Source organism: Bos mutus, chromosome 25 (genome assembly GCF_027580195.1).
Source record: "Bos mutus isolate GX-2022 chromosome 25, NWIPB_WYAK_1.1, whole genome shotgun sequence".
Taxonomy (NCBI): Eukaryota; Metazoa; Chordata; class Mammalia; order Artiodactyla; family Bovidae; genus Bos; species Bos mutus.
The window spans coordinates 21,936,193-21,962,824 of NC_091641.1; the positions used below are offsets into that span (position 1 = coordinate 21,936,193).

Here is a 26,632-nt window from a genome sequence, read left to right on the forward strand (position 1 = left end):
AACTATATGGTACAAGAAAAGGAGGTGGTTTGTTATATTTCATACCAGAATCAGTTGATATTACCAGAACCTATTGATATTACCAGAACCTATGTATCATTCACTCATTTAAAAAATAGGTATTGTGTGATTATTAATGTGCTAGGCATTGGGTTCAGGACTGGTTATCCAATGGTGCAAAACTGAGTTTCTACTTCATGGAGCCCACCTCCCAGTTCTGTAGATAGACCTTAATCAAGTCATCATAAATAAGATTGACTTACCCATGATTACAAATGAAGAAAAAATGCTGAGATGAAAAAAAGCAAAGTATTAGATAAGAGCTCATAGTCAGAGCATTTGCAGGTAGAGTCTGGAGAAGGTTCTCCCAGGGAAGTGGGATTTGAGCTGAGTCCTGAAGAATAAGTAGATATTAACTAGAAGACCTCTGAGTAGAATCATGGGAAAACATCCAAGCATTGCTACCTCCACCTCTAAAGGCCACAGGCAGGAAAGTCTTGGGCGCTCTGGACTGGATTGTGTTTGCTTCCTATTACTGCTTCACAAAACCACTCTTCACCTTGAGTCCTACTCAATCCAAGAATTGATGACTATGACTTTCCCATTCTTTGCTCCTCTGCTGTTACTTTCTGGGCTCTGAGACAATCACAAAGACGTGGGCCATCAACTGGACTTCCCAACACATGCTGACTGTAGCCTCTAGAAGTAACAGAGGAGCCCATAATGCTGTCAGGATTCAGTTACATTTCTGCTCCACCCAGACTATCGATGGAAAGCTTCATTTCTAGGTGCACATGGTGTTTTGTCTTCCTAGCATTTCTTCCTTTAAGAAAAATCTTCTGCCCTCTTCCACAGTAAGCCTGTTTCAGTCCTGAAGATTCATTGGACGTCGACTACCCTGCTCCCACCCCAATGTCAGGCATACACCGAGACCTGGTCAGAGTCAGGCTATAGCTACTGTCTCAGGAATGCACATGTGACTCATGCAAAGCCTTTCAGAGTCCAGCTCAGAGCTTCTGCTGTGCTACTGGGACAAATGTTTCCTCTAGGATCTGAGTCTGTAAGCCCATGTAAACCTGGGGTTACCTTGCTGCCACGTGGTAAAAGTTTGCACTCAACACAGAGGGAAAGTCACGGGCAGAGAAACAGATTCCTAACATCATTTGAGTACTACTTACACCAAGCCCAGCTCTGTCTGACTTTTCAATTATATGAGCTGGTAAGTTCCTTTTTCATTTGATCTTACTTCCACTGAGTTTCTGTCACTTGCAGCTAAACTGGCCTGAAAATTGTATCTTTACCATTGGCACGTATGTCCAAATTACCATAATTTGGCCTCCGACCACTATAGGGATGGGATTCAGTTATTTCTAATTGGTCATTACTAAGAAAGACACAGGAAGTTTGAAAGACTGATCACAGATTTCGAGAATGAGAAGACAAGGTCATGACGATACTTTTGAACTTGATGTATATATGTAGAAACATGATGCTTCTCTCCCCACCTTTGACTACTCACTGACTGGAACCACAAGACAGACCAGATCGGGGGACTGGGTCAACAGTGGGTGCAAGATGCCAAAAAGTAAGGGAAAATCAGGTTCCACGTTGTTAGTATTGTTGTTCAGTCACTAAGTCATGTCTGCCTCTTTTCAACTCCATGGACTATAGCCAGCCAGGCTCCTCTATCCGTAAGATTTCCCAAGCAAGAATATTGGAGTGGGTTGCCATTTGCTTCACCAAGGGAATCTTCCAGAACCAGGAATTGAACTTGCATCTTCTGCCTTGGCAGATTCTTTACCACTGAAGCCACCAGGGAAGACCAAGTTCCACTTTGTCACAGGCTAAATCACACACTTCTTAAACACAGAGAAAAAGAAAGGAAGTGGCCTAATCAAGACCTTTAGTGAACAAAAAAACCACAGAACCATGACCATGAACTGCTAGTCAAGGAATTATACAGTATGTGCTCAAAGCCCAGTGTTTCATGAAAAGACTGGTTTGTGCTTGGCTGAGGCACCTGTGTGCTTTTTATCTGAGTGCTTAACAATAGGACCTATTGTCCTTCTGCATTCTCTAGTTATAGCAGATTCCAGTTTCAGAAATATCAAGAAATTAGATTCCAGCTGATATGGGTTCTCTCTGGGAGATTTCTGATCTTAAAGACAGAATTGTCTTTTTCTCTTTTTCTCCAGGGTGAGAGGAGGCGTAGAGAACATCTGTGATAATCTGCAGGCGCAAAGCCTCCAGTGAGTGTGCTGACAACATTACAGGGAGAGAGCTGTAGGCTGGAAGTTCAAGGGAAGGCAGCAGAATGAACATTTAAATGACTAAGGTAGTTTGATAAATACCATGTTGTAGTCTAACCCCCAATGCTTTCAAGGCTGACACCATTATTACTGAAGCTGCAACCATTTTCATTTCCATATTACTTCACTGAATCACTTGATGCTCTTCAAAAATTTCCTTGATCTTCCTGCTCTTTTCTTAAGATTTCCTCTTTCTTTTAAGATGTTATTCTAATCTGGGAGAGATGCCCATGATTTAGAGAATTTCTTTTCCTCTTTCACATTGCATACCCTCTACTGGGATACGGATGAACTTAGAGAATAGCAAGGAGAGATAAGAAGGGCTTCTTAAGCCAATACAAAGAAATAGAGGGGAACAATAGAATGGGGGGAAAAAAGAGATCTCTTCAAGAAAATTGAAGATTCCAAGGGAATATTTCATGCAAGGATAGCACCATAAAGGATGGAAACAGTAAGGACCTAATAGACGAGGAAGAGATTAAGAAGAGGTGGCAAGAATACACAGAACTATACAAAAAAGGTTTTAATGACCCGGATAACCACAATGGTGTGGTCATTCATCTAGAGTCCAGATATCCTCGAATGTGAAGTCAAATGGGCCTTTAGGAAGCATTACCATGAACAAAGCCAGTGGACATGATGGAATTCTAGCTGAACTATTTCAAATCCTAAATGATGATGCTTTTAAACTGCTGCCCTCAATATGCCAGCAAATTTGGAAAACTCAGCAGTGGCCACAGGACTGGAAAAGATCAGTTTTCATTCCAACTCCAAGGAAGGGCAATTCCAAAGGATGTTCAAACTACCATACAACTGTGCTCATTTCACATGCTAGCAAGGTAATGCTCAAAATCCTTCAAGCTAGGCTTCAACAGTATGTGAGCCAAGAACTTCAGATGTTCAAGCTGGATTTAGAAAAGGCAGAGGAACCAGAGATCAAATTGCCAAGGGAAAGCAAAGGAATTCCAGAAAAATATCTACTCTTCCTTCATTAATTATGCTAAAGCCTTTGACTGTGTGGATCACAACAAACTGGAAAATTCTTAAAGAGATGAGAATATCAAACCACCTTACCTGTCTCCTGAGAAGCCTGTATGCAGGACAAGAAACAACAGTTAGAACCAGATTTGGAACAATGGACTGCTCCAAAATTGGGAAAGGAGCACGTCAAGACTATATTGTCACCCTGCTTATTTAACATATATGCAGAGCTCATCATTCGAAATACCAAGCTGGATGAATCACAAGCTGGAATCAAGGTTGCTGGAAGAAATATCAACAACCTCAGATATGCAGATGATAGCACTCTAATGGCAGAAAGTAAGGAGGAAAGAGCCTCTTGATGAAAATGAAAGAGGAGAGGGGAAAAGCTGGCTTAAAACTCAGCATTCAGAAAACTAAGATCATGACATCTGGTCCTATCCCTTCATGGCAAATTTTTGAAGGGGAAAAAGTTGAAACAAAGACAAATTTTTATTTTCCTGGACTCCAAAGAAGGCTGATGGTGACTGCAGACAGTGACTGCAGCCTTGAAATTAAAAGACACTTTCTCCTTGGAGGGAAAGCTATGACAAACCTGAAAGTGAAAATTATTCTCACAGTCGTGTCCGACTCTTTGCCACCCCATGGACTGTAGCCCACCGGGCTCCTCTCTGTCCATGGAGTTCTCCATGGCAAGAATACTGGAGTGGGTTGCCATTTCCTTCTCCAGAGGATCTTCCCGACCCAGGGATCGAACCTGGCTCTCCTGCATTGGAGGCAGATTCTTTACCAACTGAGCTACTAGGGAAACCTAGACAGTGTATTGAAAACAGAGATATCACTTTGCCGACAGCAGTCTGTATAGTCAAAGCTATGGTTTTTCCAGTAGTCATGTACGGATGTGAGAGTTGGACAATAAAGAAGGCTGAGTGCTGAAGAACTGATGCTTTCAAATTGTAGTGCTGAAGAAGACTCTTGGGAAGGAGATCAAACCAGTAAATCCTAAAGGAAATCAACCCTGAATATTCATTACGACTGATGCTGAAGCTGAAGCTCCAGTACTTTGGCCACCTGATGCAAAGAGCTGACTCAGTAGAAAAGACCCTGCTGCTGGGAAAGACTGAGGGCAGGAGGAGAAGGGGACGACAGAAGATGAGATGGTTAGATGGCATCACTGACTCAATGGGCATGAGTTTGAGCAAACTCTGGGAGATAGTGATGGACAGAGAAGCCTGGCATGCTGCCGTTTATGGGGTTGCAAAGAGTCAGACATGACTTAGTGACTCAACAGCAGCAGAGTGACCAGTTGGCCTTTTTATGCTTTCAGAAAGTCAGTTCCAGCCTTAACATTTTTAAATGAATCTCTGGTAGAAAAATAATACTGAAGCTCTGCTTATAATTTCATTCACTCAAATATTTATTGCTCACTTATTGATTTAGGTTCTTACAATGTAGAGTAAATAAATCAATAATGATTCTTACTTTCAACAAAGTTTATGTTCTAGTGGAGGCAAAGAGACGATAAATATATTTATCTTATAATAAGAACCTTTGCTTATGGCAAAATGTTTGCACCCAATTTTCTCTCACAATGACCTACTTTTGAAAGAAAAATATCTACCTGCAGCTTATTACATTCTAAAATATTACTGTCTGGTATCTTAGCTTACTTTCTTAGCTTAGCTTTCCTTGCTAAACAATTTGTAAATTCAGCTCTGTAGGTAAAGGGGTCCACAAAAGTCATCCTGTCACCTCCAAACCTATCACACTGGGGCTCTTCCACATCTGAAAACTAAAGCAAAGTGGGCCTCCTTTCCACTCTCCTTTTCTGCTATCAATATAAGCTCAAAAATGTATACAATTAGAAATGTTGCTTCCCAATTGGATCAATGAAATATGTTGATGGCTAGTAGTGTAGAAATAAACATCTCTTGTTAAAGAAGTTGATATCAAAAGCAGTGTTGTGAGTGCTCCTACAAAGAAGTAGGAGCCCAGGATGGAAAAGCCCAAAGAAACCTAACTATGGTTTCTGTGGCCATACAGTCTTTTGAATTAGGGTCCAGAATACCTGAGTCCACGTGAGCTATTACTTCCTCAAGAAGAAATTTCTCCTTTCTAGGGTGATTCATAGGGTCTCAAAGAGTCAGACACAACTGAAGCAGCTTAGCACACTCACAGGGTCAGCCTGATGAGCCCCTTGTAAGAAGAGTGAGGGCATAACACGCAGGGCAGACGTTCTGTGTGCCAGGCCCTGTTTGACATTTTCCTCTTATTGCTACTGGTTTTCACAATAACCCTGAAGAAGACACTAAGGCTTAGCCAGGTTTATTACATCACCCAACATTCCACAGCTGTTTGGAGCTGAGATTTTTATCTAGATTTAAACTAAAGATCTCTCCAGGGGGAAAAAAAAGGTATTTATAATATAAATTTATTATAAGGGAAAAAACCCTCATTTTTGAAGGAGAAAGTCATATACTCTCTGCAGAAATGAATTCAGAAACTCTTGTGAAGAGACAACCGTCTACAACAAATATCAAGAACAAGAAAGAATAGCTTGAGAAGGACTTCCCTGGTGGTCCAGTGGTTAAGAATCTGCCTTCCATTGCAAGGGACGCAGGTTCAATCCCTGGTTGGGTGACTAAGATCCCACATGCCGTGGGGCAGCTAAGCCCATGCACTGCAACTGGAGAAGCCAGTGTGCTGCAGCTACTCAAACAACTGAGCCTGTGTGCTCTAGAGCCCACGCTCCACAGGAGAAGCCCAGGGACCACACGGGGGAAAGTCAAGCACTGCCACAAGAAGCCCTTGAGTCACGACAGCAGAAGCCCACGTGCCACAGCCAGAGAAAGCCTGTGCACAACAAAGACCCACTACAGCCAAAAGGTTAAAAAGAGGAACTTGGTAGATCACACCAGTCAGAATGGCTGCTATCCCAAAGTCTACAAGCAGTAAGTGCTGGAGAGGGTGTGGAGAAAAGGGAACCCTCTTACCCTGTTCGTGGGAATGCAAACTAGTACAGCCACTATGGAGAACAGTGTGGAGATTCCTTAAAAAACTGGAAATAGAACTGCCTTATGACCCAGCGATCCCACTGCTGGGCATACACACGGAGTAAATCAGAATTGAAAGAGACACGCATACCCCAATGTTCATCGCAGCACTGTTTATACTAGCCAGGACATGGAAGCAACCTAGATGTCCATCAGCAGATGAATGGATAAGAAAGCTGTGGTACATATACACAATGGAGTATTACTCAGCCATTAAAAAGAATACATTTGAATCAGTTCTAATGAGGTGGATGAAACTGGAGCCTCTTATACAGAGTGAAGTAAGCCAGAAAGAAAAACACCAATACAGTATACTAACACATACATATGGAATTTAGAAAGAAGGTAACGATAATCCTGTATGTGAGACAGCAAAAGAGACACAGATGTATAGAACAGTCTTTTGGACTCTGTGGGAGAGGGCGAGGGCGGGATGATATGGGAGAATGGCACTGAAACATGTATAATATCATATATGAAACGAATCACCAGTACAGGTTCGATGCATGATACAGGATGCTCGGGGCTGGTGCACTGGGATGACCCAGAGGGATGGTATGGGGAGGGAGGTGGAAGGGGGGTTCAGGATGGGGAACACATGTACACCCATGGTGGATTCATGCTGATGTATGGCAAAACCAATACAATATTATAAAGTAATTAGCCTCCAATTAAAATAAATAAATTTATATTTAAAAAAAAGGATTTAACTTCTGATACACCTGTTTTTCTTTGCCAGAGGTTGGAGGCTATTGTTAACGTTTCCAACTATAAAGACTAAATGGAAAAAAATACGATCATAATATTTCTCCAAAGAAAAATCTTTAGTGTTGGTTATATCCTCCTTAGGACATAATCTTGTCCTCAGGCGGTCCCTTTGCAATGAAACATTATGACCCTTATTTATAGAGGAAGAGAAGTAAGCCATAGGGAAAAAAATCAACACAACATTGATAATTCCGTGGCAAAACACAGGATATATATTATTATGGTCCAATGAAATTCCAGATAGAAATTTCCTACACAAAAATTTTCACATCACAGCCTCATTTCTGACACTATTAATAAAGTTTTTCAGCTTCAATTAGAATCTTTTGGGCAAAATATTACAAATAATTTGGAATGCTACAAGTGCTCACATGTTCATCACAGGTGGAATATGGACTTACTATAAGAAGCTCGTTAAAAACTGATTATCCCAGGACTTCCCTGGTGGTCCAGTGGCTAAGACTCTGCACTCTCAATGCAGGGGAGCCAGGTGTGATCCCTGGTAAGGGAACTAGATTCCACATGCCGCAAGTAAAAAGTGTTCCTACACGCTGCTTCAAAGATCCCATATGTAGCACGTAATACCTGGTGCAGCCAAATAATAAACATTTCTTAAATTCTAAAAAAAAAAGACTGATTATCCCAATATTCTTTCTAGCAACCCCAACGAACATACATGCTTATATGTGCATGCATGCTCAGTCATGTCTGACTCTTAGCAACCCCACGACTGTAGCCCACCAGGCTCCTCTGTCCATGGGATTATCCTGGCAAGAATACTGGAGTGGGTTGCCATTTCCTTTTCCAGGGGATCTTCCCAAGCCAGGGACCGAACCCACATCTCCTGCAGCTCCTACATTGCCAGGTGGATTCTTTACCACTGAGCCACCTGGGAAGCCCATATCCTTATATGTACACAGTTCATATCAACAACTGTAAGATATTTTGTATATATTTTAATCTTTTGTTCCCAAACAGACAGTGATGGGGAAGGTGAAAGTCATGTCTCACCAAAGTACAAAATTTGAGGCTCTGAACACATGGAGAGTTCTAAATTGCTGAGTATTTCTAGCTCTCCTAGTGATACTATAGCAAGATGCATAAACTCCTCAGAGAAAGGGCTATTTTTTTTTTTCCTTTTTAGTCCTCTGTGCTTCATCAACAGCCTCATAAAACAAGAATATGTAAAACTTTAATAAAGAAATTCACAATAAGCATATCATAACTACAACAGAATCAACAGTATAACATAGTTTTGATACTCTGAGAGAACAAAATCCACCAGAACCAAGTATAATACATAAGACTAGTTCATTTCTACCCTAGGTAACGTAATCTTTAACACTAAATAAGACTACTGATTTCATCCTAATATGAAACAGAAATCAGGATAGATTCATGCCCAAGGATCTCCAGGCTGTCACTATGGTAAATCTCTATGGCAAGTACTTGTTTTCAAAAAAACAGTTTTAAAATTGATTCTAATGATTAACTACATAGAGTTAAATACCAAGAATGCTTTCGTTATTTAAAAAACATAGGGTTGAGACGCAGATATAGAGAACAGACTTGTGGTCATAGTGAGGGAAGGAGAGAGTGAGACGAGTGGAGAAAGTAGCATAGACATATATACACTAGCATGTGTCAAACAGATAGCTTGTGAGAAGCTGCTGTGTAACACAGGGAGCCCAGCCAGATGCTTTCTGATGATCTAAGGGTGGGTTGGTGGGAGGGGAGGGAGGCTCAAGAGGGAGGTGGCATATGTATAATTATGGCTGATTTGCCCTGTTGTATGGCAGAAACCATGACAACACTGTAAAGCAATTTTCCAGCAATTAAAATTTGTTTTTTAAAAAAGCAAGAGTTGAGGTTTTTTTTTTTTTTTTTGTCAGATATTCACCCTGAAGCAACTCATCTTGGTTCTGCTTCTTTGCTAGAGTTGAAGACAGTATTGTTTACTCTGTTATTAAGAGAAAAGTCATTTCCTGAACTTTTGTTGCAAGTATAATTTGGGAAGTATCTATTGTGAGGCTTCCAGAACAAAAGACAAGAAAAAGGAAGGCTGCATATATAATATTTAAAAACACATTTGTATGTATGGCAGATTGATCTAGAAGACTCTATTTGGGTATGTGAAGGATCTTATTTACAGTTCCTGTAAAGTGTTTACAGATGACACTGTAATTCAGCAAGGAAATTGACAGACTTTGACCATTGGGAAAATGTATGTTTCTATTGCAGAATATGCAGCAAGCGGCAGGAATTTGGCCAGGGCTAAAAGACAGTGCTACCACATGGAGTCAGCCCAGGGCTGAGCCCCCGAGGGCCAAGTCTGTGCTCCTCCTGCACGGTGTGCGCCTCTTAACCTTGGACTTGGCTCATTGCCCTGGACTTTCCGGTCTGCCTCCCCCACTAACACCACGTGAACTACTAAAAGGAGAAAAGGCAGCATGTCGTACAACTCCTTTATCTCGGCTTCCAGCTCAGTGCTAACATCCAGTAGGTACCCCGCAAATGTTTGCTAATAAAAGCATGCAAGCATAATTAATTGACCAAATGGACAGAGTAGTCCTTTTTCTATAATACACTAGAATTTCACTGTTGTTTATTTTGTATGAAAAGTGTGGACTTTCTTGCAATTTTTAAATAGAAACTGCATGTATAAACTAATCAGGCAATCAATTTCTAATATTACTACATGAAATACCTTATCCCCTATAATTAGAAGAGAAGACATGTTGCTTTTCTTGCCTAAGTACCTCTCTTATGAATCTCCAATAATAACAAGTTGAACCATTACATTTACAGGTTACTGCATAGATTTACTAAACTTAGAAAAACAATCTACCCCCTGCAGAACAAACATTTCTCTAACTATAACAAAGAGTCACAGACCATCTTTCAAAATTCACAGTTGGAGAGAATAATATCCCTGAACCAAATAGCTCTGTATACTGTAATAGTAAAATATTAATCAGAAAACTCACTTGCAAGGAGGAAATTTACTTCAAATAGACATTTTTGCTAACTTTGTCACACTGGTGACTCTCATAGCACTCTCTGATCATCAGCCCATATCCTGCTAAGTATACAGTTGCCTCTGGACTTCAGTCGGACCCTTTCAGATTGGCAATAACTATGTGAGGCCACGAGATGCCAAACGTCAAATTATCAAAGATGAATGATACTTGAGTGCCCTGAACAAGTTGATAACTCTAAAAAATGCTTATGATATCACAAGACTAGGCTGCCAGCGTGTCTGGTTGTCAACATATCTATGCCTGAGTCAACAAAAATTAGTCTCCAGGGCCTCTGTTTTCAAGGAAGTCAGTCTGTAGGTCCTCCACATCGGCTGCACACTAGAACAAGCGAGGGAGCTTTTAGAAGTACTGATGCCCAGATCTCACCCCCAGAGAGTCCAATTTCACTAGTCAAAGGTGTCACCTGGGTATCAGGACTTTTTCAGACTCCAAGCGATTCCAGTGTGCAACATGCTTGAGAACCATTGCTTTAGAGCTTGTGTTTCTCAAAGAAGATTTGGAGGAGCACCAAGTAAGTGCACTCTTTTTCTCTCCATTGCTCTCACATCCACCAGCAAATGAGCTTTGAGTCCTTTCTACCCCAGAGTCTGTTCCTCTCCCCTTTTATTAATAGTCACCATGGTTTTCTTCTGCAACATGGTTTGAGGCTTTTAAGGCTACTGGGATTTCAAGCAGCTTCCCTATTGGAGGTAGAAAACATTCACTTGCTAGATGGAGAAGCTAAGACTGAGAGTTTCTTCAAGTTCTACCAAAAAATGTGTTCCAGAACAGTCCACATACAATTCTTTCATATGTGACACTCATTGCTTAACACACAGTTACCCAATTATCAGTCATGCCTCCAAATCCAAGGATTACTAAATTCTGTTGATTCTGATGCCCTAATCTCTCTAGGGTCGGGCTTCTCCTCACCTTCCACATGAAAGTGCTTTAGCTCAGGCCTTCATCAGCATTTCTCATATAAAACCAACTCTGGCCTTCAAATTATTCTTTCTCTAAGATTTGGCTAACCTCACTTCAAACCATTCTCCACATCTCCAGGGTGATGTATTCAAAGGCAAGTATAACATTATTACCCCTTGGTTTAACAACAATAATAGTTCATTCCTTTAAGGAGCAAATCCACACTTCTCAAACTCTGCTGAACCATGTGCAGTTCCTCCAAGCATGTCAGGTGGCCTCTCTGTACTTGCACAGACTCCTGCTACATTTTCACAGTTCATCTGAGATCATTTCCTTGCTACCCAGTCTGAAATATGTGCTCAGATAATGTGTTCTTCCACAGCATCCCACACTTACTTATATCGATAACACCTAACACATAGCATTATGATTTTCACTATCATTAACTGTGAGCTTACTCAGAGAAGGGTCTGCATCTCGTCTCTATGTTCTTTGGGCTCAGCACAGGAGCTGGTATACAGGTAAGTTCAGTAAATATTTGTTGAATGAATGCCCCATCATTTCACATGTCCATGCTTTGCAATATTCATTCTCTTCCCTGGTTACTTCCAGTCTTCATTTATAGTATTAATGTCTTCATTATAGTATTACTGTCTCCTCTGAAATGACTGAAGCATCTTTTCCTGTGTACAGCTTTCCGGGACTTGGTTTCTGAAGCAGTGTCTGTCACACCCACATTTTAGCCACTGTTGTATGTTGTATGTACTTCTAATTATGGCGCCTACCACTCTGTTCTGCAATTGCCTGTCCTTGTAATCTATCACCTTTACTAGACTGTAGGCTCCTCAGTGGCAGCAACCTATTTATCTTTGTATCCTGAGCACTGTTTCTATAATAGGTGACCAGTAACTAGGGTTTAATTCCCTCCCCCCTCCAGTCCTTTATAGAATACTTTAAAACAAAATTCAGATTATGTCTTGCCCAGGTTTAAAAGTCTTCAATGACTTCCTTTACCTCCAGTAGTCTTTCCCAAAGTACAGTGTCTGTACTCCTGGTAGTACATGTGATAATTTGCAGATGATACACAATAGTTCTTTTTATTTTAAGTACTTAAATTTGTTAAGAAAATGAAACCCACCAAATAAATGATTCCATGTATACTTTTTAAGTAATTTAATTTAATTTTTATTCAAGTATAGTTGACTTACAATGTTGTGTTAGTTTCAGGTATATAGCAAAATGATTCAGTTTTACATATATATCATGTATACTTTTGCTTATGATTTTTAAGTTTATGATTTAAAATAAATTTAAAGAAAAATGTTAAGTAAATAATAGTACATAGAGTACTCACATAACAGAAGTTTAAAAGTCATCACATTTGGGACACGCTGATGAATATGACTGAGAGACTGTAAAAGCAGCCTCAGCCCCCGACCTTTCCAGTCTCACCTCCCTCCAGCTGCCATCAAGCACAATAATATATCATGTGTTATTAAACTTCAGGTTTCCCATGTCTCACTCCTCTCATTCACCTATTTCTCACAGCAGCCAGAAGGATGCTATTAAACGGTAAGTCCAATCAGGTCATTACGGTGCTCAAAACTCTTCAAGCAAGATGCTTTCATTTTTAGGACATGTAAGCTAAACTATAAGATGTACATAAGCTATAAGATATATGACATGCTACTCCATTTGCAACTTAACCAAATACATGTTATGCATATATACATGCTATATCGCTTTAGTTATGTCTGACTCTATGCAACCCTATGGACTATAACCTGCCAGGCTCCTCTGTCTATTGGATTCTCCAGGCAAGAATACTGGAGTGGGTTGCCATGCCTTTCTCCAGAAATACATATTATATACACATAAACACAGATAAAGCTGATAGGGCACAGTTCAAAACTGTTGAATCTAAGGAGTGGGTGCCTGGATTTTCTCAATATTTTTATTTCAATTTGTGTTTAAAATTTTTCATAATAAAAAGTTATGAAGAAAAACAGGGGAGGGAGATAGGGAGTAAGTTCAAAAGGGAGGGGATATATGTATACCTATGGCTGATTCATGTTTAGGTTTGACAGAAAACAAAATTCTGTGAAGCAATTATCCTCAATTAAAAAATAAATAAATTTTTTTAAAAGTTCTGAAGAAAAACAAAATGACCTGATATATATAGGTAAAAGGATGGATACTTTTATCTGTATGTGCCAAAATCGATATAGTAAGATATAGTTGAATTTAGGTGGTGAGTATATGTTTTCACTGTACAACTTTTTCAACCTTTTTGTATATTTGAAAATATTTGTAATAGAGATATGAGGGGTATAAGGAAAACTTTAAAAAATCAATTCCTGTCTGTAGAAAATCCAAAAGAACCAACAACTCAAAACAAAAAAGCAATCTCTGAAACAAACAAGCATTTATAGCAAGGTTGCAGGTTAAAAGGTTAACATACAAAAATCAATTGCTTTCCTGGTTCCCTGGTGGTTCAGAGGGTAAAGAATCTGCCTGCAATGCAGGAGACCTGGGTTCAAACCCTCAGTTGGGAAGATCCCCTGGAGAAGGAAATGGCAACCCACTCCAGTATTCTTGCCTCGAGAATTCCATAGACAGAGGATCCTGGTGGACTACAGTTCATGGAGTTACAAAGAGTCAGACTCTACTGAGTGGCTAACATTTTCACTTTTCACTTTCATACCAGCAATGGAACTTAAAACTAAAAGTACTATACCATTTACATTAGCACCCCCCAAAATGAAATACTTAGATATAAATCTAACAAAATATGAAAGAAATCAAAGATAAACTAAATAAACAGATATTCCATGTTCGTGGATAGGGAAAACTCAGTGCTGTCAAGATGTTAGTTCTTCCTAACTTGATCTATAGGTTCAACACAAGCTGTAACAAAATTCCAGAAGATTATTTTGTGGGTATCAACAAACTGATCATAAGTTTTATATGAGAAAGATGAAAAATAGCCAATGCAGCACTGAAAAGGAATAAAGTCAATGGATTGGTATTACTTGACATCATGACTTATTATAAATCTACAGTAATAAGACACTGTTATGTCTATCAATATATGAGATGATGGATATTCATGAAACTTGTGACAGTCATTTCCTGTTGTATGTAAGACAAATCAGGCTTTGCACCTTAAACTTATTCAGCTGTATGTCAATTATATTTCAGTAAAACTGGAAGAGAAAAAATATACTGTGATATTGACAGAAGAGTAGATAATCAGATCAGTGGAGTAGAGTGGAGAGGCCAGAAATAGTCCCACATAAATACAATCAACTGATCTTTGACAAAGGAGCAAATAAAATGAGGAACAGGTTCAACAAATGATATTAGACATCTACATGCCAAAAATTAACCTAGAGGTAGATCTTTTACCTTTTACAAAAATTAACTCAGAACAGATCACAGGGCTAAACGTAAAATGCAAAACTATTTAAATTCCTTGAAGAATAGAAAATCTATGTGGCAATGACTTTTTAGATACATCATGAAAAGCATAGTACATGAAAGAGTCATTGATAGGCTAGACTTCATTAAAATTAAAAACTTCTGTTTTGCCAAAGACACTGTCAAGAGAATGGGAAGACAAGTCATACATGGGAGAAAATATTTGCAAAAGGCATATCAAACAAAGGATTGATACCCAAAACGTACAAAGAGATCTTAAAACTCAGCAATAAGAAAACTAACAACCTGATTTAAATATGGGCCAAAGACCCGAACAGATACCTCACCAAAGACATACAGTTGGCAAATAACTATGTGAAAAGATGTTCCAGATAATGTGTCATTAGCGAATTGCAGATTAAAATGAGATACCACTATACGCCTATTGGGATGGCCAAAATCCAGAACACTGTCAATACCAAATGTTGATAAGGATGTGGAGAAACAAGAACTCCCGGTTCCTTGCCAGTGAGAAATTAAAATGGTATAGTCACTTTGGAAAACAGGTTGGCAGTTTCTTAGAAAATGAAACATATGTTTATAATATTACCTAGCAATTGTGTTCCTTGGTCTTGACCCAAAGGAGTTGAAAACTTGTGTCCACACAAAAACCTGCGCATGATGTTTATAGCTGCTTTCTTTATAATTGCCAAAACCTGGGAACAACTAAGATGTCTTTCAGTAGGTGAATGAATAAACAAACTAGGGTACATCTACACAGTGGGATATTTATTCAGTGCGAAAAAGAAATTAGGGCTGCCCTGGTGGCTCGGGCAGTAAAAAATCTGCCTGCAATACAGGAGACCCAGGTTCGATCAGCTATCAAACCATGAAAAGAAATGGAGGGATCTTAGATGTGTACTACTAAGTGAAAGAAGCCAATAGGAAAAGTATGATCCCAACTGTATGACATTCTGGAAAAGGCAAAACTATGGAGACAGTAAAAAGATCAGTAGCTATCAGTGTTGGGGGGAAGGAGGGATGGATATACAGATCACAGAGGATTTTTAGGGCAGTAAAACTATTCTGTATAATACTGTAATGGTAGATACATGTCACTGTCCATATGTCATTATTCTATGAGTTATTTGTCAAAATCCATAGAGTATGTAACACCAAGCACAAACTCTAATGTAAACTACGGACCTTGGTGATAAGGATGTAGGCTCATGGATTATGTACCACTCTGGTTGGGGATGCTGATAGTGGAGGAAGCTGTTTGTGTGGGAGGGCAGAGAATTTATAGGAACTCTGTGTACTTTCTGCCTAATGTTGCTGTGACCCTAAAACTGCTCTAGGACTTCCGTGGTGGCACAGAGTATAAGAATCTGCCTGCCAATGCAGGGAACTCGGAATCGATTCCTGGTCCGGGAAGATTCCACGTGCCAAAGAGCAACTAAGCCTGTGCTCCACAGCTGCTAAACCAGTGCTCTAGAGCCTGTGAGCCGTAACTACTGAAGCTGAGGAGCCCTAGAGCCCGCACGCGGCAATGGTGGAAGCCGGAGCAGCCTAGAGCCTGTGCTCCACAACCAGAGAAGCCACCACAATGAGAAGCCTGTGTACTACAAGGAATAGTAGCCCACGCTCACTGCAACTGGAGAAAGGCCAAACAAAAGCAAAGAAGACCCAGTGCAGCCAATAATAATAACCAAAGTGAAAAGTGAAGTCGCTCAGTCAGAAACCCACTCTTTGTGACTCCATGGACTGTAGCCTATCAGGCTCCTCCATCCATGGGATTCTCCAGGCAATAATACTGGAGTGGGTTGGCATTTCCTTCTCCAGGGGATTTTCCCAACCCAGGGATCGAACCCGGGTCTCCCGCATTGTGGGCAGACGCTTTACCCTCAGAGCCATCAGGGAAGCCCAATCATAATAAAGAATCCTTTTTAAAAAAACTGCTCTAAAAAATGTCAGATAAACAAATGAATAAATCCTCCACTACCTCACCATCACCATTTACCTCGTAGTGAAACCAGAGCAATAAAGAAGGGCTGCAAAGACCAGCGGATTTGGTCTCCACCTGCTCACTCTGCTCCAGCCACACAGGGAGCCTCCTCATCAGGCCGAGTGCCAGGCCTGCTGCACTTCAGCGCCTCTGCACTCACTGTTCTTTCTGCCGGGAACACTCCTGCTGGAGAGCACCCCGCTTCCCTCCCACCTTCCTTCAGGTCTTTATTCAAATGTCACCTACTTGGCAGTGAGACTTCCCCATCACCTTATGTAAAAATGCAGCTTTCCCCAAGCCTTCCTGTTCTTCTTGTTTTATTTTTCACCACAGGACTTCTCACCGACTAACACACTATGTATTTTACTTAGCTAATTTCTTGTCTGCCTTCCTCACGCTAGAACATAAGCTCTGGGAGGGCAGAGGCTTCTGTTGTTTTGTTCCCTGCTGTTCACTGCCTTATCACGGAGCCTAGGATGTGGCAGGCTCTGGACCATGTTTGTCAACTGAATACATGAATACCTTCGTGAGCATTCTCTCATGCTTCCAAACACTTGCCACACTGTTTTCTCTGCCTGGAATGACATTCCTCTGGGTTCAGAAGAGAAAATCCACCCAACCTCCAAAATTCAGCTCAAGAAACCTTTCTTTTGCAAAGGGCTCCCTGACTTTAGGCAGACAGAAGTAGGTAGGAACCTCTTCCCTGCATTGCCACAGTGTCCTGTTATCACCAAAGGCTGGTGCGGCCTTAGACAGTGTTTTGCAAGCTGTGGGGCTCCATGGAGACTCCTTATTTATCTTGTATCCCCAGCACCTTTGAACCTGGCAGATAACAGCAGGCCCTCAGAAACATTTGTGGAATGGAATGATAAATGAGTGAATGACATAGAAAAGCAATCCGTATGTAGTTTAGTGTGAATTATGTTGACATTTGTAGCATACATAATTTAAAGAATACCCTTAAAGGCTTCCCTGATAGTTCAGTTGGTAAAGAATCCGCCTGCAGTGCAGGAGACCCTGTTTTGATTCCTGGGTCAGGAAGATCTGCTGGAGAAAGGATAGGCTACCCACTCCAGTATTCTTGGGCTTCCCTTGTGGCTCAGCTAGCAAAGAATCTGCCTGCAATGCGGGAGACCTAGGTTCAATCCCTGGGTTGGGAAGATCTCCTGGAGAAGGGAAAGGCTACCCACTCCAGTATTCTGGCCTGGAGAATTCCATAGACTATACAGTCCATGGGGTCCCAAAGAGTCAGACACAACTGAGCAACTTTCACTTTACTTCACTTCAAAGGTATCCCTACTGAAGTTTGTTTGACATTAATATTTTTTATTATAATTTACTCACAACCTGTAAGTTAATGACTTATACTGTCCAAAGTCTGAGATCTCACCCAGTCATCAATGTAAAAGGTTGAGTTTGCATTCATATTTCTATTACATTATTCCAAAGTGTTTTTTTTACTCTACCTTTTGTTTGGGTTTCCGTATCCAAACTGGTTTAGCCTTGAGAGTATCACCATGGGAGCTAAAGACTGAGCAGGTTTGGTAAATAAAGCATTGATGCCAAAGACCATGGAGGAAAGGGGTGACCTGGAACAGAAAGAAGTAGCATAAGTCTACATCACACACAAACTACATGGATGTATATATGTAAGTGTATATACACTATGTATGTATATGTATACAAGTATCAAGGACCTTTCAGACTATTAGGTCCTCTTTGAGCCTAAATAGACAATAATAGAAACAATCTATAAAATGCTGACCATCATCTGATAATGCACAGTTGTCATAAACCTGCATTGAACAAGCCTGTTTTTCCAACAGAATTTTCTCACTTTCTGCCTCTGAGTCACATTTTGGTAATTCTTGCCATATATCAAATGTTATCATTATTATTCTATTTGTTACAGTGATCTGTAATCAATGATCTCTGATGTTACTACTGTAGTTTGGACATTTCATTTTTTAGCAAGAAAGAATTTCTAGATTAAGGTATGTACATTTTTAGACACAATGCTATTGCATACTTAAAAAACTACCATATAGTATAAACATAACTTTTATATGCATTGGAAAAGCAAGAAATTTGTCACTTGCCTTAGTGCCATATTTGCTTTATTGCACTGGTCTGCAACTGAACCCACAATACTTCCAGCAACAACATGTATTATTTCACAGAAGCCCCACAATCTTGTGAGGAAGGTATCATCACTTCTGTTGTAGGGCTGGGGGACAGACTAGGTTCTGCACAGACATGCAGCTAGCAACTAATAGACCTGGGATTCACACCGAAGTCTTCCTCCTCAAATTTTCTAAAGGATTACTTTAATACATTCTCAGTGAGAATCCTGCCATATCATTTTGTGATAATTAAGTTACATCATATAAAATAAATCAAGGGCATTGCCTGAATAAACGGAAATTTTGTCCATGTTTCAACCAATGATGGAAAACTTGCAACTAAGGAAGAAGGAGAGAAGAAACGGGGGAGGTGAAGAAAGGGAAGAAAAAAGAAAAGGAAAGAGAAAAGATGAGGCCAGAGAACTGGAAGAAGATGGATCTGGCCGTAAGACCTTGAGTTTCATCCCTAGTTCTTCAATCTGTGCTTACATTACCCTGGGAACGTTAACGCCTCAAGAGTTTTAGCTTTGTAAAAATGAGGATAATTATGATTTCATGATAATATAAGAAGATAACTGTCGGCAGTAGATAACTGATGTAGATAACTGCCTCCACTAGACCATCAGAGTCACAAGGGCAAGGGTTATATCTGCTTTGGCTCTCTAAGTTCTTATCTGACATGATCAGGACAACAGTTGACTGAAGCAAAAAAAAATCATTTTCAGAAGATGAGACATTGACCATTCTATTTCAACTTAACTATATTCATTCTCTTATCTTTTTTTTTTTTTTTTTTGAGTACAGGTCCACGGATGAAAGTGCTGTGCTATCTTTCTGGCACATACACTATCCGTACAACAGGATCTATGGTTTCTACCATCAATTATAGAGAGAACCTACAGTTGTTTACAAGGCATTCTGAATACAGAATACTTTTAGATTTTTCTATTTCCCTAAACATTTAAAGTTCTCAAGACATCAGGTTTGATAGTAATTTTTTTATACTTTATCAAGTCGTTCTAAAGCATTTAACTTAGTTTTCATAGAAGTGCTTAATTTCATACATATATTTCCTAAGTTTATAAAATATAAATGTAACTACATGTAATTATAGGGCTTTCCAGGTGTAGCTAGTGGTAAAGAATCTGACTGCCAATGCAGGAGACATAAGAGACCTGGGATCGATCCCTGGGTTGGGAAGGTCCCCTGGAGGAGGAAATGGCAACCCACTCCAGTATTCTTGCCTGGAAAATTCCATGGACAGAGGAGCCTGGCAGGCTCCAGTCCATAGGGTCACAAAGATCTGGACACGACTGAAGCAACTTAGCACAGCACAAATGGAATTATAATAACAATTGCATCTGACATTAACCAATTTGAAACAAAAAGTACTGACTCTTAGTAAGGATACAACTTATGGGAGCAGAAAAGCATATGTCTCTTCAAGAATAGCCATTCAGTCAGAAGCATCCAGCATGTGCATAGGAGAGTATGTTTTTAAAAGGGATTTGCTACTACAAAACCTGCTGTATTGTATCCTTAGCATTGACCACAGGGCCTGACATACAGGAGGCAATCAATAAATATTTTTTGAGTCAATAATGTCCACCACACACAGCTGGTATGAAACTTGAATGAGCAAAAGCCATACAGTGCTTGTACACACTGGCATTTGGTAAATATTGGTGCCCTTCCCTTTCCAACTGTTTGAGGCATTTTATTCGTTAGTACCCAGTTTCATTCAAAAAGAATTTGAGTGTTAAAAGATGTTTACTGACATTTCTTCCTGTTAATTTATTTTTTTTAAACTGATTTAAGTCTGTCATTTTTCTAGGCATCAGGGACATAGTTCTGAAACATAAGGAGCTCACCTTCTTGCTCATCACTCCAAATATGACTTAGCAACAAACTCTGAAACATGGAAGAAATTATTTAAAGAAGAAATCACCAAGTTGGGTTGGCAAAGCTTCCTTCAATTTAAGTTACATTAAGAGACATTACTTTGTCAACAAAGGTCCATGTAGTCTATGGTTTTTCCAGTAGTCATGTATGGATGTGAGGGTTGGACTGTAAAGAAAGCTGAGCACTGAAGAATTGATGCTTTTGAACTGTGGTGTTGGAGAACATTCTTGAGAGTCCCTTGGACTGCAAGAAGATCCAACCAGTCCATCCTAAGGAAATCAGTCCTGGGTGTTCATTGGAAGGACTGATGTTGAAGCTGACACTCCAATATTTTGGCCACCTGATGCGAAGAGCTGACTCATTTGAAAAGACCCTGATGTTGGGAAAGATTGAAGGCAGGAGGAGAAGGGCACAACAGAGGATGAGATGGTTAGATGGCATCACCGACTCGATGGACATGAGTTTGGGTAAACTTGGGAGTTGGTGATGATCAGGGAGGCCTGGCGTGCTGCGGTTCATGGGGTCTCAAAAAGTTGGACACGACTGGGCAACTGAACTAAACTGAACAAAAAAAAAAGGCCATGCAGTTTCTACAAAGCTAATAAAGACTGTGCTGGTCTTAAAATAATACATTCCTCTCTATTCCATAAAATAGAGCACATATCAGAAAATATGTGCCAATCAAGTGAATTTTATGGCTGATCTAAAGCGTTTATAATAACCATACCGAAGAACAAAACCTCTCATCATCAGCTTATACTTTTTCAAGTAAAAAAAGGATAAGATGGGCCTTGATTTTCAATTTCAATTCTTGTGATGCTACAGAGTAAAGGTCACTTTGCCTGATAATCCAGTGCAGTACAGTAAGTCCCCTACGTATGAATGAACTGTGTTCCAAGAATGCATTCATAAGTCCAACAAACCTAGGTACCCAACTAACACAGTTGGTTATATAATACTGTACTATAATCGTTTATAATACCTTTCACACAAATAATACATAAAAAAACAAACACAAAACATAAAGAAAGCATTTTTAATCTTATAGTACATTACCTTAAAGTACAACAGCTGGCATTGAGTGAACAGACAAGAAGAGTTACTAACTGGAGAAGGAAGAAGAGATGAGACAAGGTAGAGCTGAAGGATTGTCAGCAGTAGGAGGGCAAGCTGAAATTTCACTTAGCCTGAAGTTGATGGAATACATGCACATCTTTGAAAGTTCACAACCTGAAGGTTCGTATGTAGGGGACTTTCTATATTATAAAATAAAGCTATCTGAGATTTCACTTTGGTTTCTGAGATTTAACCTTGTAGCACCAGCCGTATGAAGCTTTGGGATGAAAAATTACCATGTCCTTTCAAAAACAGGGAAAAGTTGCCTGGGGTGAACAATTATGAATATCTTATTATGTTCTGCTCTCTGATTTCCAGTGCTGCTTCTTATGACCCTCTCTCAGTTACGTGATTTGTAGTGGCAATATAACTGAGATACGGAGATACTAATATGTTCTCCCTCCCTGTGATATCTGTATAGCTAATATTTGAAAAATATACTTACTGCCGATTGAACTTCAGTAAGTCTGCATCGACCATGTCAGCCAGTGGCAAGTTAAATAAGCAAAAAGAAGCTTGCACAATCACCCTAGAAACAATTTTAAAGTACACATATGAAAATTCTATAACTAGGAGACACAAATTTGTTTAAAAATAAAACGACAAAGTTGACATTTGGTTTGCAGAAAAGGAAAAGTGAAATAATATGCTATAAAAATAAAAATATATTAGGTACACACTTCTATCCTCCCAGAATGTATCTATGAATATAATTCTCTTTTAAAAATAAAATAAATACATTTTGAAAATTTTACTATGCTTTTTACTCATTCTCAGTTGACTACCTGTTCATTAAATCTGCTTAAATTATGGATAGGTTCTAAAGAACAAAACATGCCACGGAAATTCATTACTTTTCTCCTTATTGTTCCTTTTTCCCCTCCTTTCGCCCCCTTTTTTCCCTATAGTTGATCATTGCCTTAATAAATATGAACTTTAGCTTCATGAGTATGGTAATAATGACATGGAGTTTTGGTGTATATTTTAAACAGAATAAATATTTTGTAAACTGTGCAATAAAACAAGAAGTGAGAATCCACTTTCTCACATTCACATTAATATATAATTTAAAAAATTATCTTTGATAACAGAAGTTAAGTACAGGAGATATTTTAGACTTTTTCTCAGTTTAACTTTAAAATCTACTGCTTATGTTTGCTAATTGTTTTTTTTTTTTTTTTTTTTAATTGTTTATCATAAGCTAAGGAAAAGTATATTATCTTCTTTTATTTCTTTTGCACAATCTTTGTCCCATGCAAAAAAACAATGAGCTAACTAAAATATTGCATATGTAGTATTTAATACCATAAATTCCAGAGCTTCCCTGGTGGCTCAGTGGTAAAGAATCCTCCTGCCAATGCAGGAGGCCAGGGTTCAATCCCTGGTCTGGGAAGATCCCACATGCCACACAGAGCGGCCAAGCCTGTGCACCACAACTATTGAACCTGTACTCTAGAGCCCGGGAGCCACAACGACTGAGTCCCCGCACTGCAGCTACTGGAGCCTGAGAGCCCTAGAGCCTGTGCCCTGCAACAGGAGAAACCACCGCAATGAGAGGCCCATGTACAGCAGGTAAGAGTAGCCCCCGCTTGCCGGAACTAGAGAAAAGCCTGCGAAGCAACAAAGACTCAGCACAGCCCCAAATAAATAAATAAATATAAATATATTTATATATATAAATTCCGGAGAAGGCAATGGCACCCCACTCCAGTACTCTTGCCTGGAAAATCCCATGGACGGAGGAGCCTGGTGGGCTGCAGTCCATGGGGTCGCTAAGAGTCAGACATGACTGAGCGACTTTACTTTCACTTTTCAGTTTCATGCATTGGAGAAGGAAATGGCAACCCACTCCAGTGTTCTTGCCTGGAGAATCCCAGGGATGGGGGAGCCTGGTGGGCTGCCGTCTCTGGGGTCACACAGAGTCAGACATGACTGAAGTGACTTAGCAGCAGCAGCAGCAGCATATATAAATTCCAATATATTTTAACTGGAGAAGCATTTAGAAAATCTTCTAGTTCAACATCACACCCAATACAGAAATCTTTTGGTATAAAGAGGAAAATTAAGAACTACTAAGGGACATAAAACATTTTAATTATGACAGAAGAAAGAAAATGGGGGAATGGTTGAAGTAAAAAAAAAAAAAAGCAAACAAACATTTTCATTCTAAAAATCACTACAAAAATGTCTTTTAAATATGACATAACCAGAGCTACCACTGTAGATTTACAGAATAGTTATCTATCAGATCAGATCAGATCAGTCGCTCAGTCGTGTCCGACTCTTTGCAACCCCATGAATCGCAGCACACCAGGCCTCCCTGTCCCTCACCAACTCCCAGAGTTCACTCAGACTCACGTCCATTGAGTCAGTGATGCCATCCAGCCATCTCATCCTCTGTTGTCCCCTTCTTCTCCTGCCCCCAATCCCTCCCAGCATCAGGGTCTTTTCCAATGAGTCAACTCTTCCCATGAGGTGGCCAAAGTACTGGAGTTTCAGTTTTAGCATCATTCCTTCCAAAGAAATCCCAGGGCTGATCTCCTTCAGAATGGACTGGTTGGATCTCCTCAGGTTTTACAGAGATCAATACTTTGAGTTAATTACTATATTTGCCACTTCTGATTTACTCAAAATGCAGTTAAGTCTTCATGAAAATTTTCTCAAATTGTTCCAGTAGGGACCTGGAGTTAGATTTATTAGTTCGTTCACCCCAAACACATTTTCTAAGGACCAACTATTTGCAGGAACTGTAGTAGATGATGGGGCCACAGTAATAAGAAACTAGACTGTATTCGTAATAAAGCTCAGTCCAGTGGGGGCCAAAGACAGTCACAGACAGAAGGATCAATGCTACAGCAGAGATAAGCATAGGGCATCGGGGTCATGTAGGAGGGACACCTCCCCACTCCAGTACTCCTGCCTGGAAAATCCCATGGACGGAGGAGCCTGGAAGGCTGCAGTCCATGGGGTTGCTGACGGTTGGACACAACTGAGTGACTTCACTTTCACTTTTCACTTTCATGCATTGAAGAAGGAAATGGCAACCCACTCCAGTGTCCTTGCCTGGAGAATCCCAGGGACGGGGGAGCCTGGTGGGCTGCCGTCTATGGGGTCACACAGAGTCAGACATGACTGAAGTGACTTAGCAGCAGCAGCAGCAGGAGGGACACCTAATCCAGGTGAGCAAATTGTGGAAGGCTTTCCAGAAAGCACATCCCTGAGCTGCAGCCTAAAGGAACAGTAGGAGAGAGCCAGGTAAGAATGGTGAAAGCTTTTCAGGCATAGAATGCTGCATGTTAGACATGGAAGTGTTTGAACCTGGCACTGCAAAGTGTTTCTCTAGGGCAGGAGTTCGTTGTAAGCGGAGGAGTAACAAGAAATGAAGATGTCAAGGTAAACAGGGCCAGTATAACAAAGGACCTCATATGTTATCATTTTGCATTATATCCTGAAAGCAGAGAGAAGCCACTTAAAAGATTGTTAAGCAAAGGAATGACACGCTCTTCTAGAAGCAACTGGGGACTAGGGACAAGGGGACCATGTAGGAAGTTATATGGAAATCCAGGTAAGAGATGACGAAGACCTGAGCTAAAGGAATGGCAATGGGAACACAGAAGGGATGGATTCAGGACATATTAAGGAGCTAAAACTACTAATAATTGGTAGCTTATTAGATGTAGGAGACAAGAAAGGGATGGCAAAGACAACTTCTCAGTCTCCGACCTGGGCAACTAGATAGATGGTAGAGCCATTTCCCAAGATGGCAAAGACCATCTTTTGGGGATAAGATCTTTATTTGGCAGCAGGATTTACTAAACGATGCACTTTAACAGGTTAGAAAGAGGAACTTAACTTTACTACAAAACTTGGCATTAGAAATCTCTGCAAAAATGAAAACAGAAAGGTGGGCTTCCCTGGTGGCACGGTGGTTAAGTCTTCACCTTCCAGGGCAGGAGGTGTGGGTTCAATCCCTGCTCAGGGAGCTAAGATTCCCATATACTTCCTGGCCAAAAAAACCCAAAACATAAAACAGAAGCAATATTGTAACAAATTCAACAAAGACTATGTTTGGTTAAAAAAAAAAAAAAAAAAAGACTCCACATTAAAAAAAAAATCACCCCCAAAATAAGAAGACAGAAAAGTGTAATGACTGCCTAGAAATGAATACTAAACACATTTCAGATCAAAGATGTTTCATTGCTTAAAAGGAAATGGCAAGATCTATGGTAATTTTGGGATTGACACTGGCATTTACTCACATGATAACGGTGAGATACAGAGCCAAAAAGTAATAGTACTGCTGTCCAAGAAGCAACATGACAATGGAGGCTGTTCCTTCTAGGTAGAATGAAAATAAGATAATTTTATAGTAACCAAACTTCCTCAGCCAGGACTGGCTGATAAGTACAAGGCACTGAAATGGAAACAGATGGGCATAACGTTAAGATGGAATCCAGTGAAATAGGTTTACTCTTCCTGACAACAAAACAAACATTCTCAGCAAAAAATAAATTTGCTTCTGTATCATAATATAAGCTGAAACACACAACTAATACTACCTATCATGGTTAGAAGTGTTATTATCCATTTACACCCATAAAAGTTGACTAATATGCTGCAAAAAAACAGCTATTATTTCCTATAAAATGGACAAAGTGGGAAGTAGTTTCATACATTTTTATTTTCACACTAACAAGAGGAGGTTTAACTAAAACCAACTATGAAAGAACCATCACTGAAACAACGAGCATTGCTTTATTGTAATGTGAAAAGGCCAACTCAAATCCAAAATATATTCAGATTTTCAAATTTGGGATTAAAGCCCAGAATTCACCTCGCACACAGTAGTGAATAGTAAAATAAACATTTTACTATTCTTCTTTGTAAGAATTCCAGATATATCTGAAATGTACTTTTTTATCCTAAAATCAAGCACCAGAAATTAACAATAGTTTATGATGGTATTGACATTTCTTCTGTTTGTGTTTCCTGTCTAATCTTATATTCATCT

At 39.8% G+C, this 26,632-nt stretch overlaps 1 protein-coding gene across 1 annotated transcript in view; it reads right to left on the reverse strand.

The window, feature by feature from the left end:
- Nucleotides 1-26,632, reverse strand: part of LOC106701274 (transmembrane protein 180) — a 35,677-nt gene that overhangs the window by 863 nt on the left and 8,182 nt on the right. The window contains exons 3-5 of the mRNA XM_014481025.2: nucleotides 25,881-26,035; nucleotides 22,067-22,150; nucleotides 17,947-18,069 (exon numbers count right to left, since the gene is read on the reverse strand). Coding sequence (XP_014336511.2) covers nucleotides 17,947-18,069; nucleotides 22,067-22,150; nucleotides 25,881-26,035 — 362 coding nt within the window. The remainder of the gene's footprint in view (nucleotides 1-17,946; nucleotides 18,070-22,066; nucleotides 22,151-25,880; nucleotides 26,036-26,632) is intronic.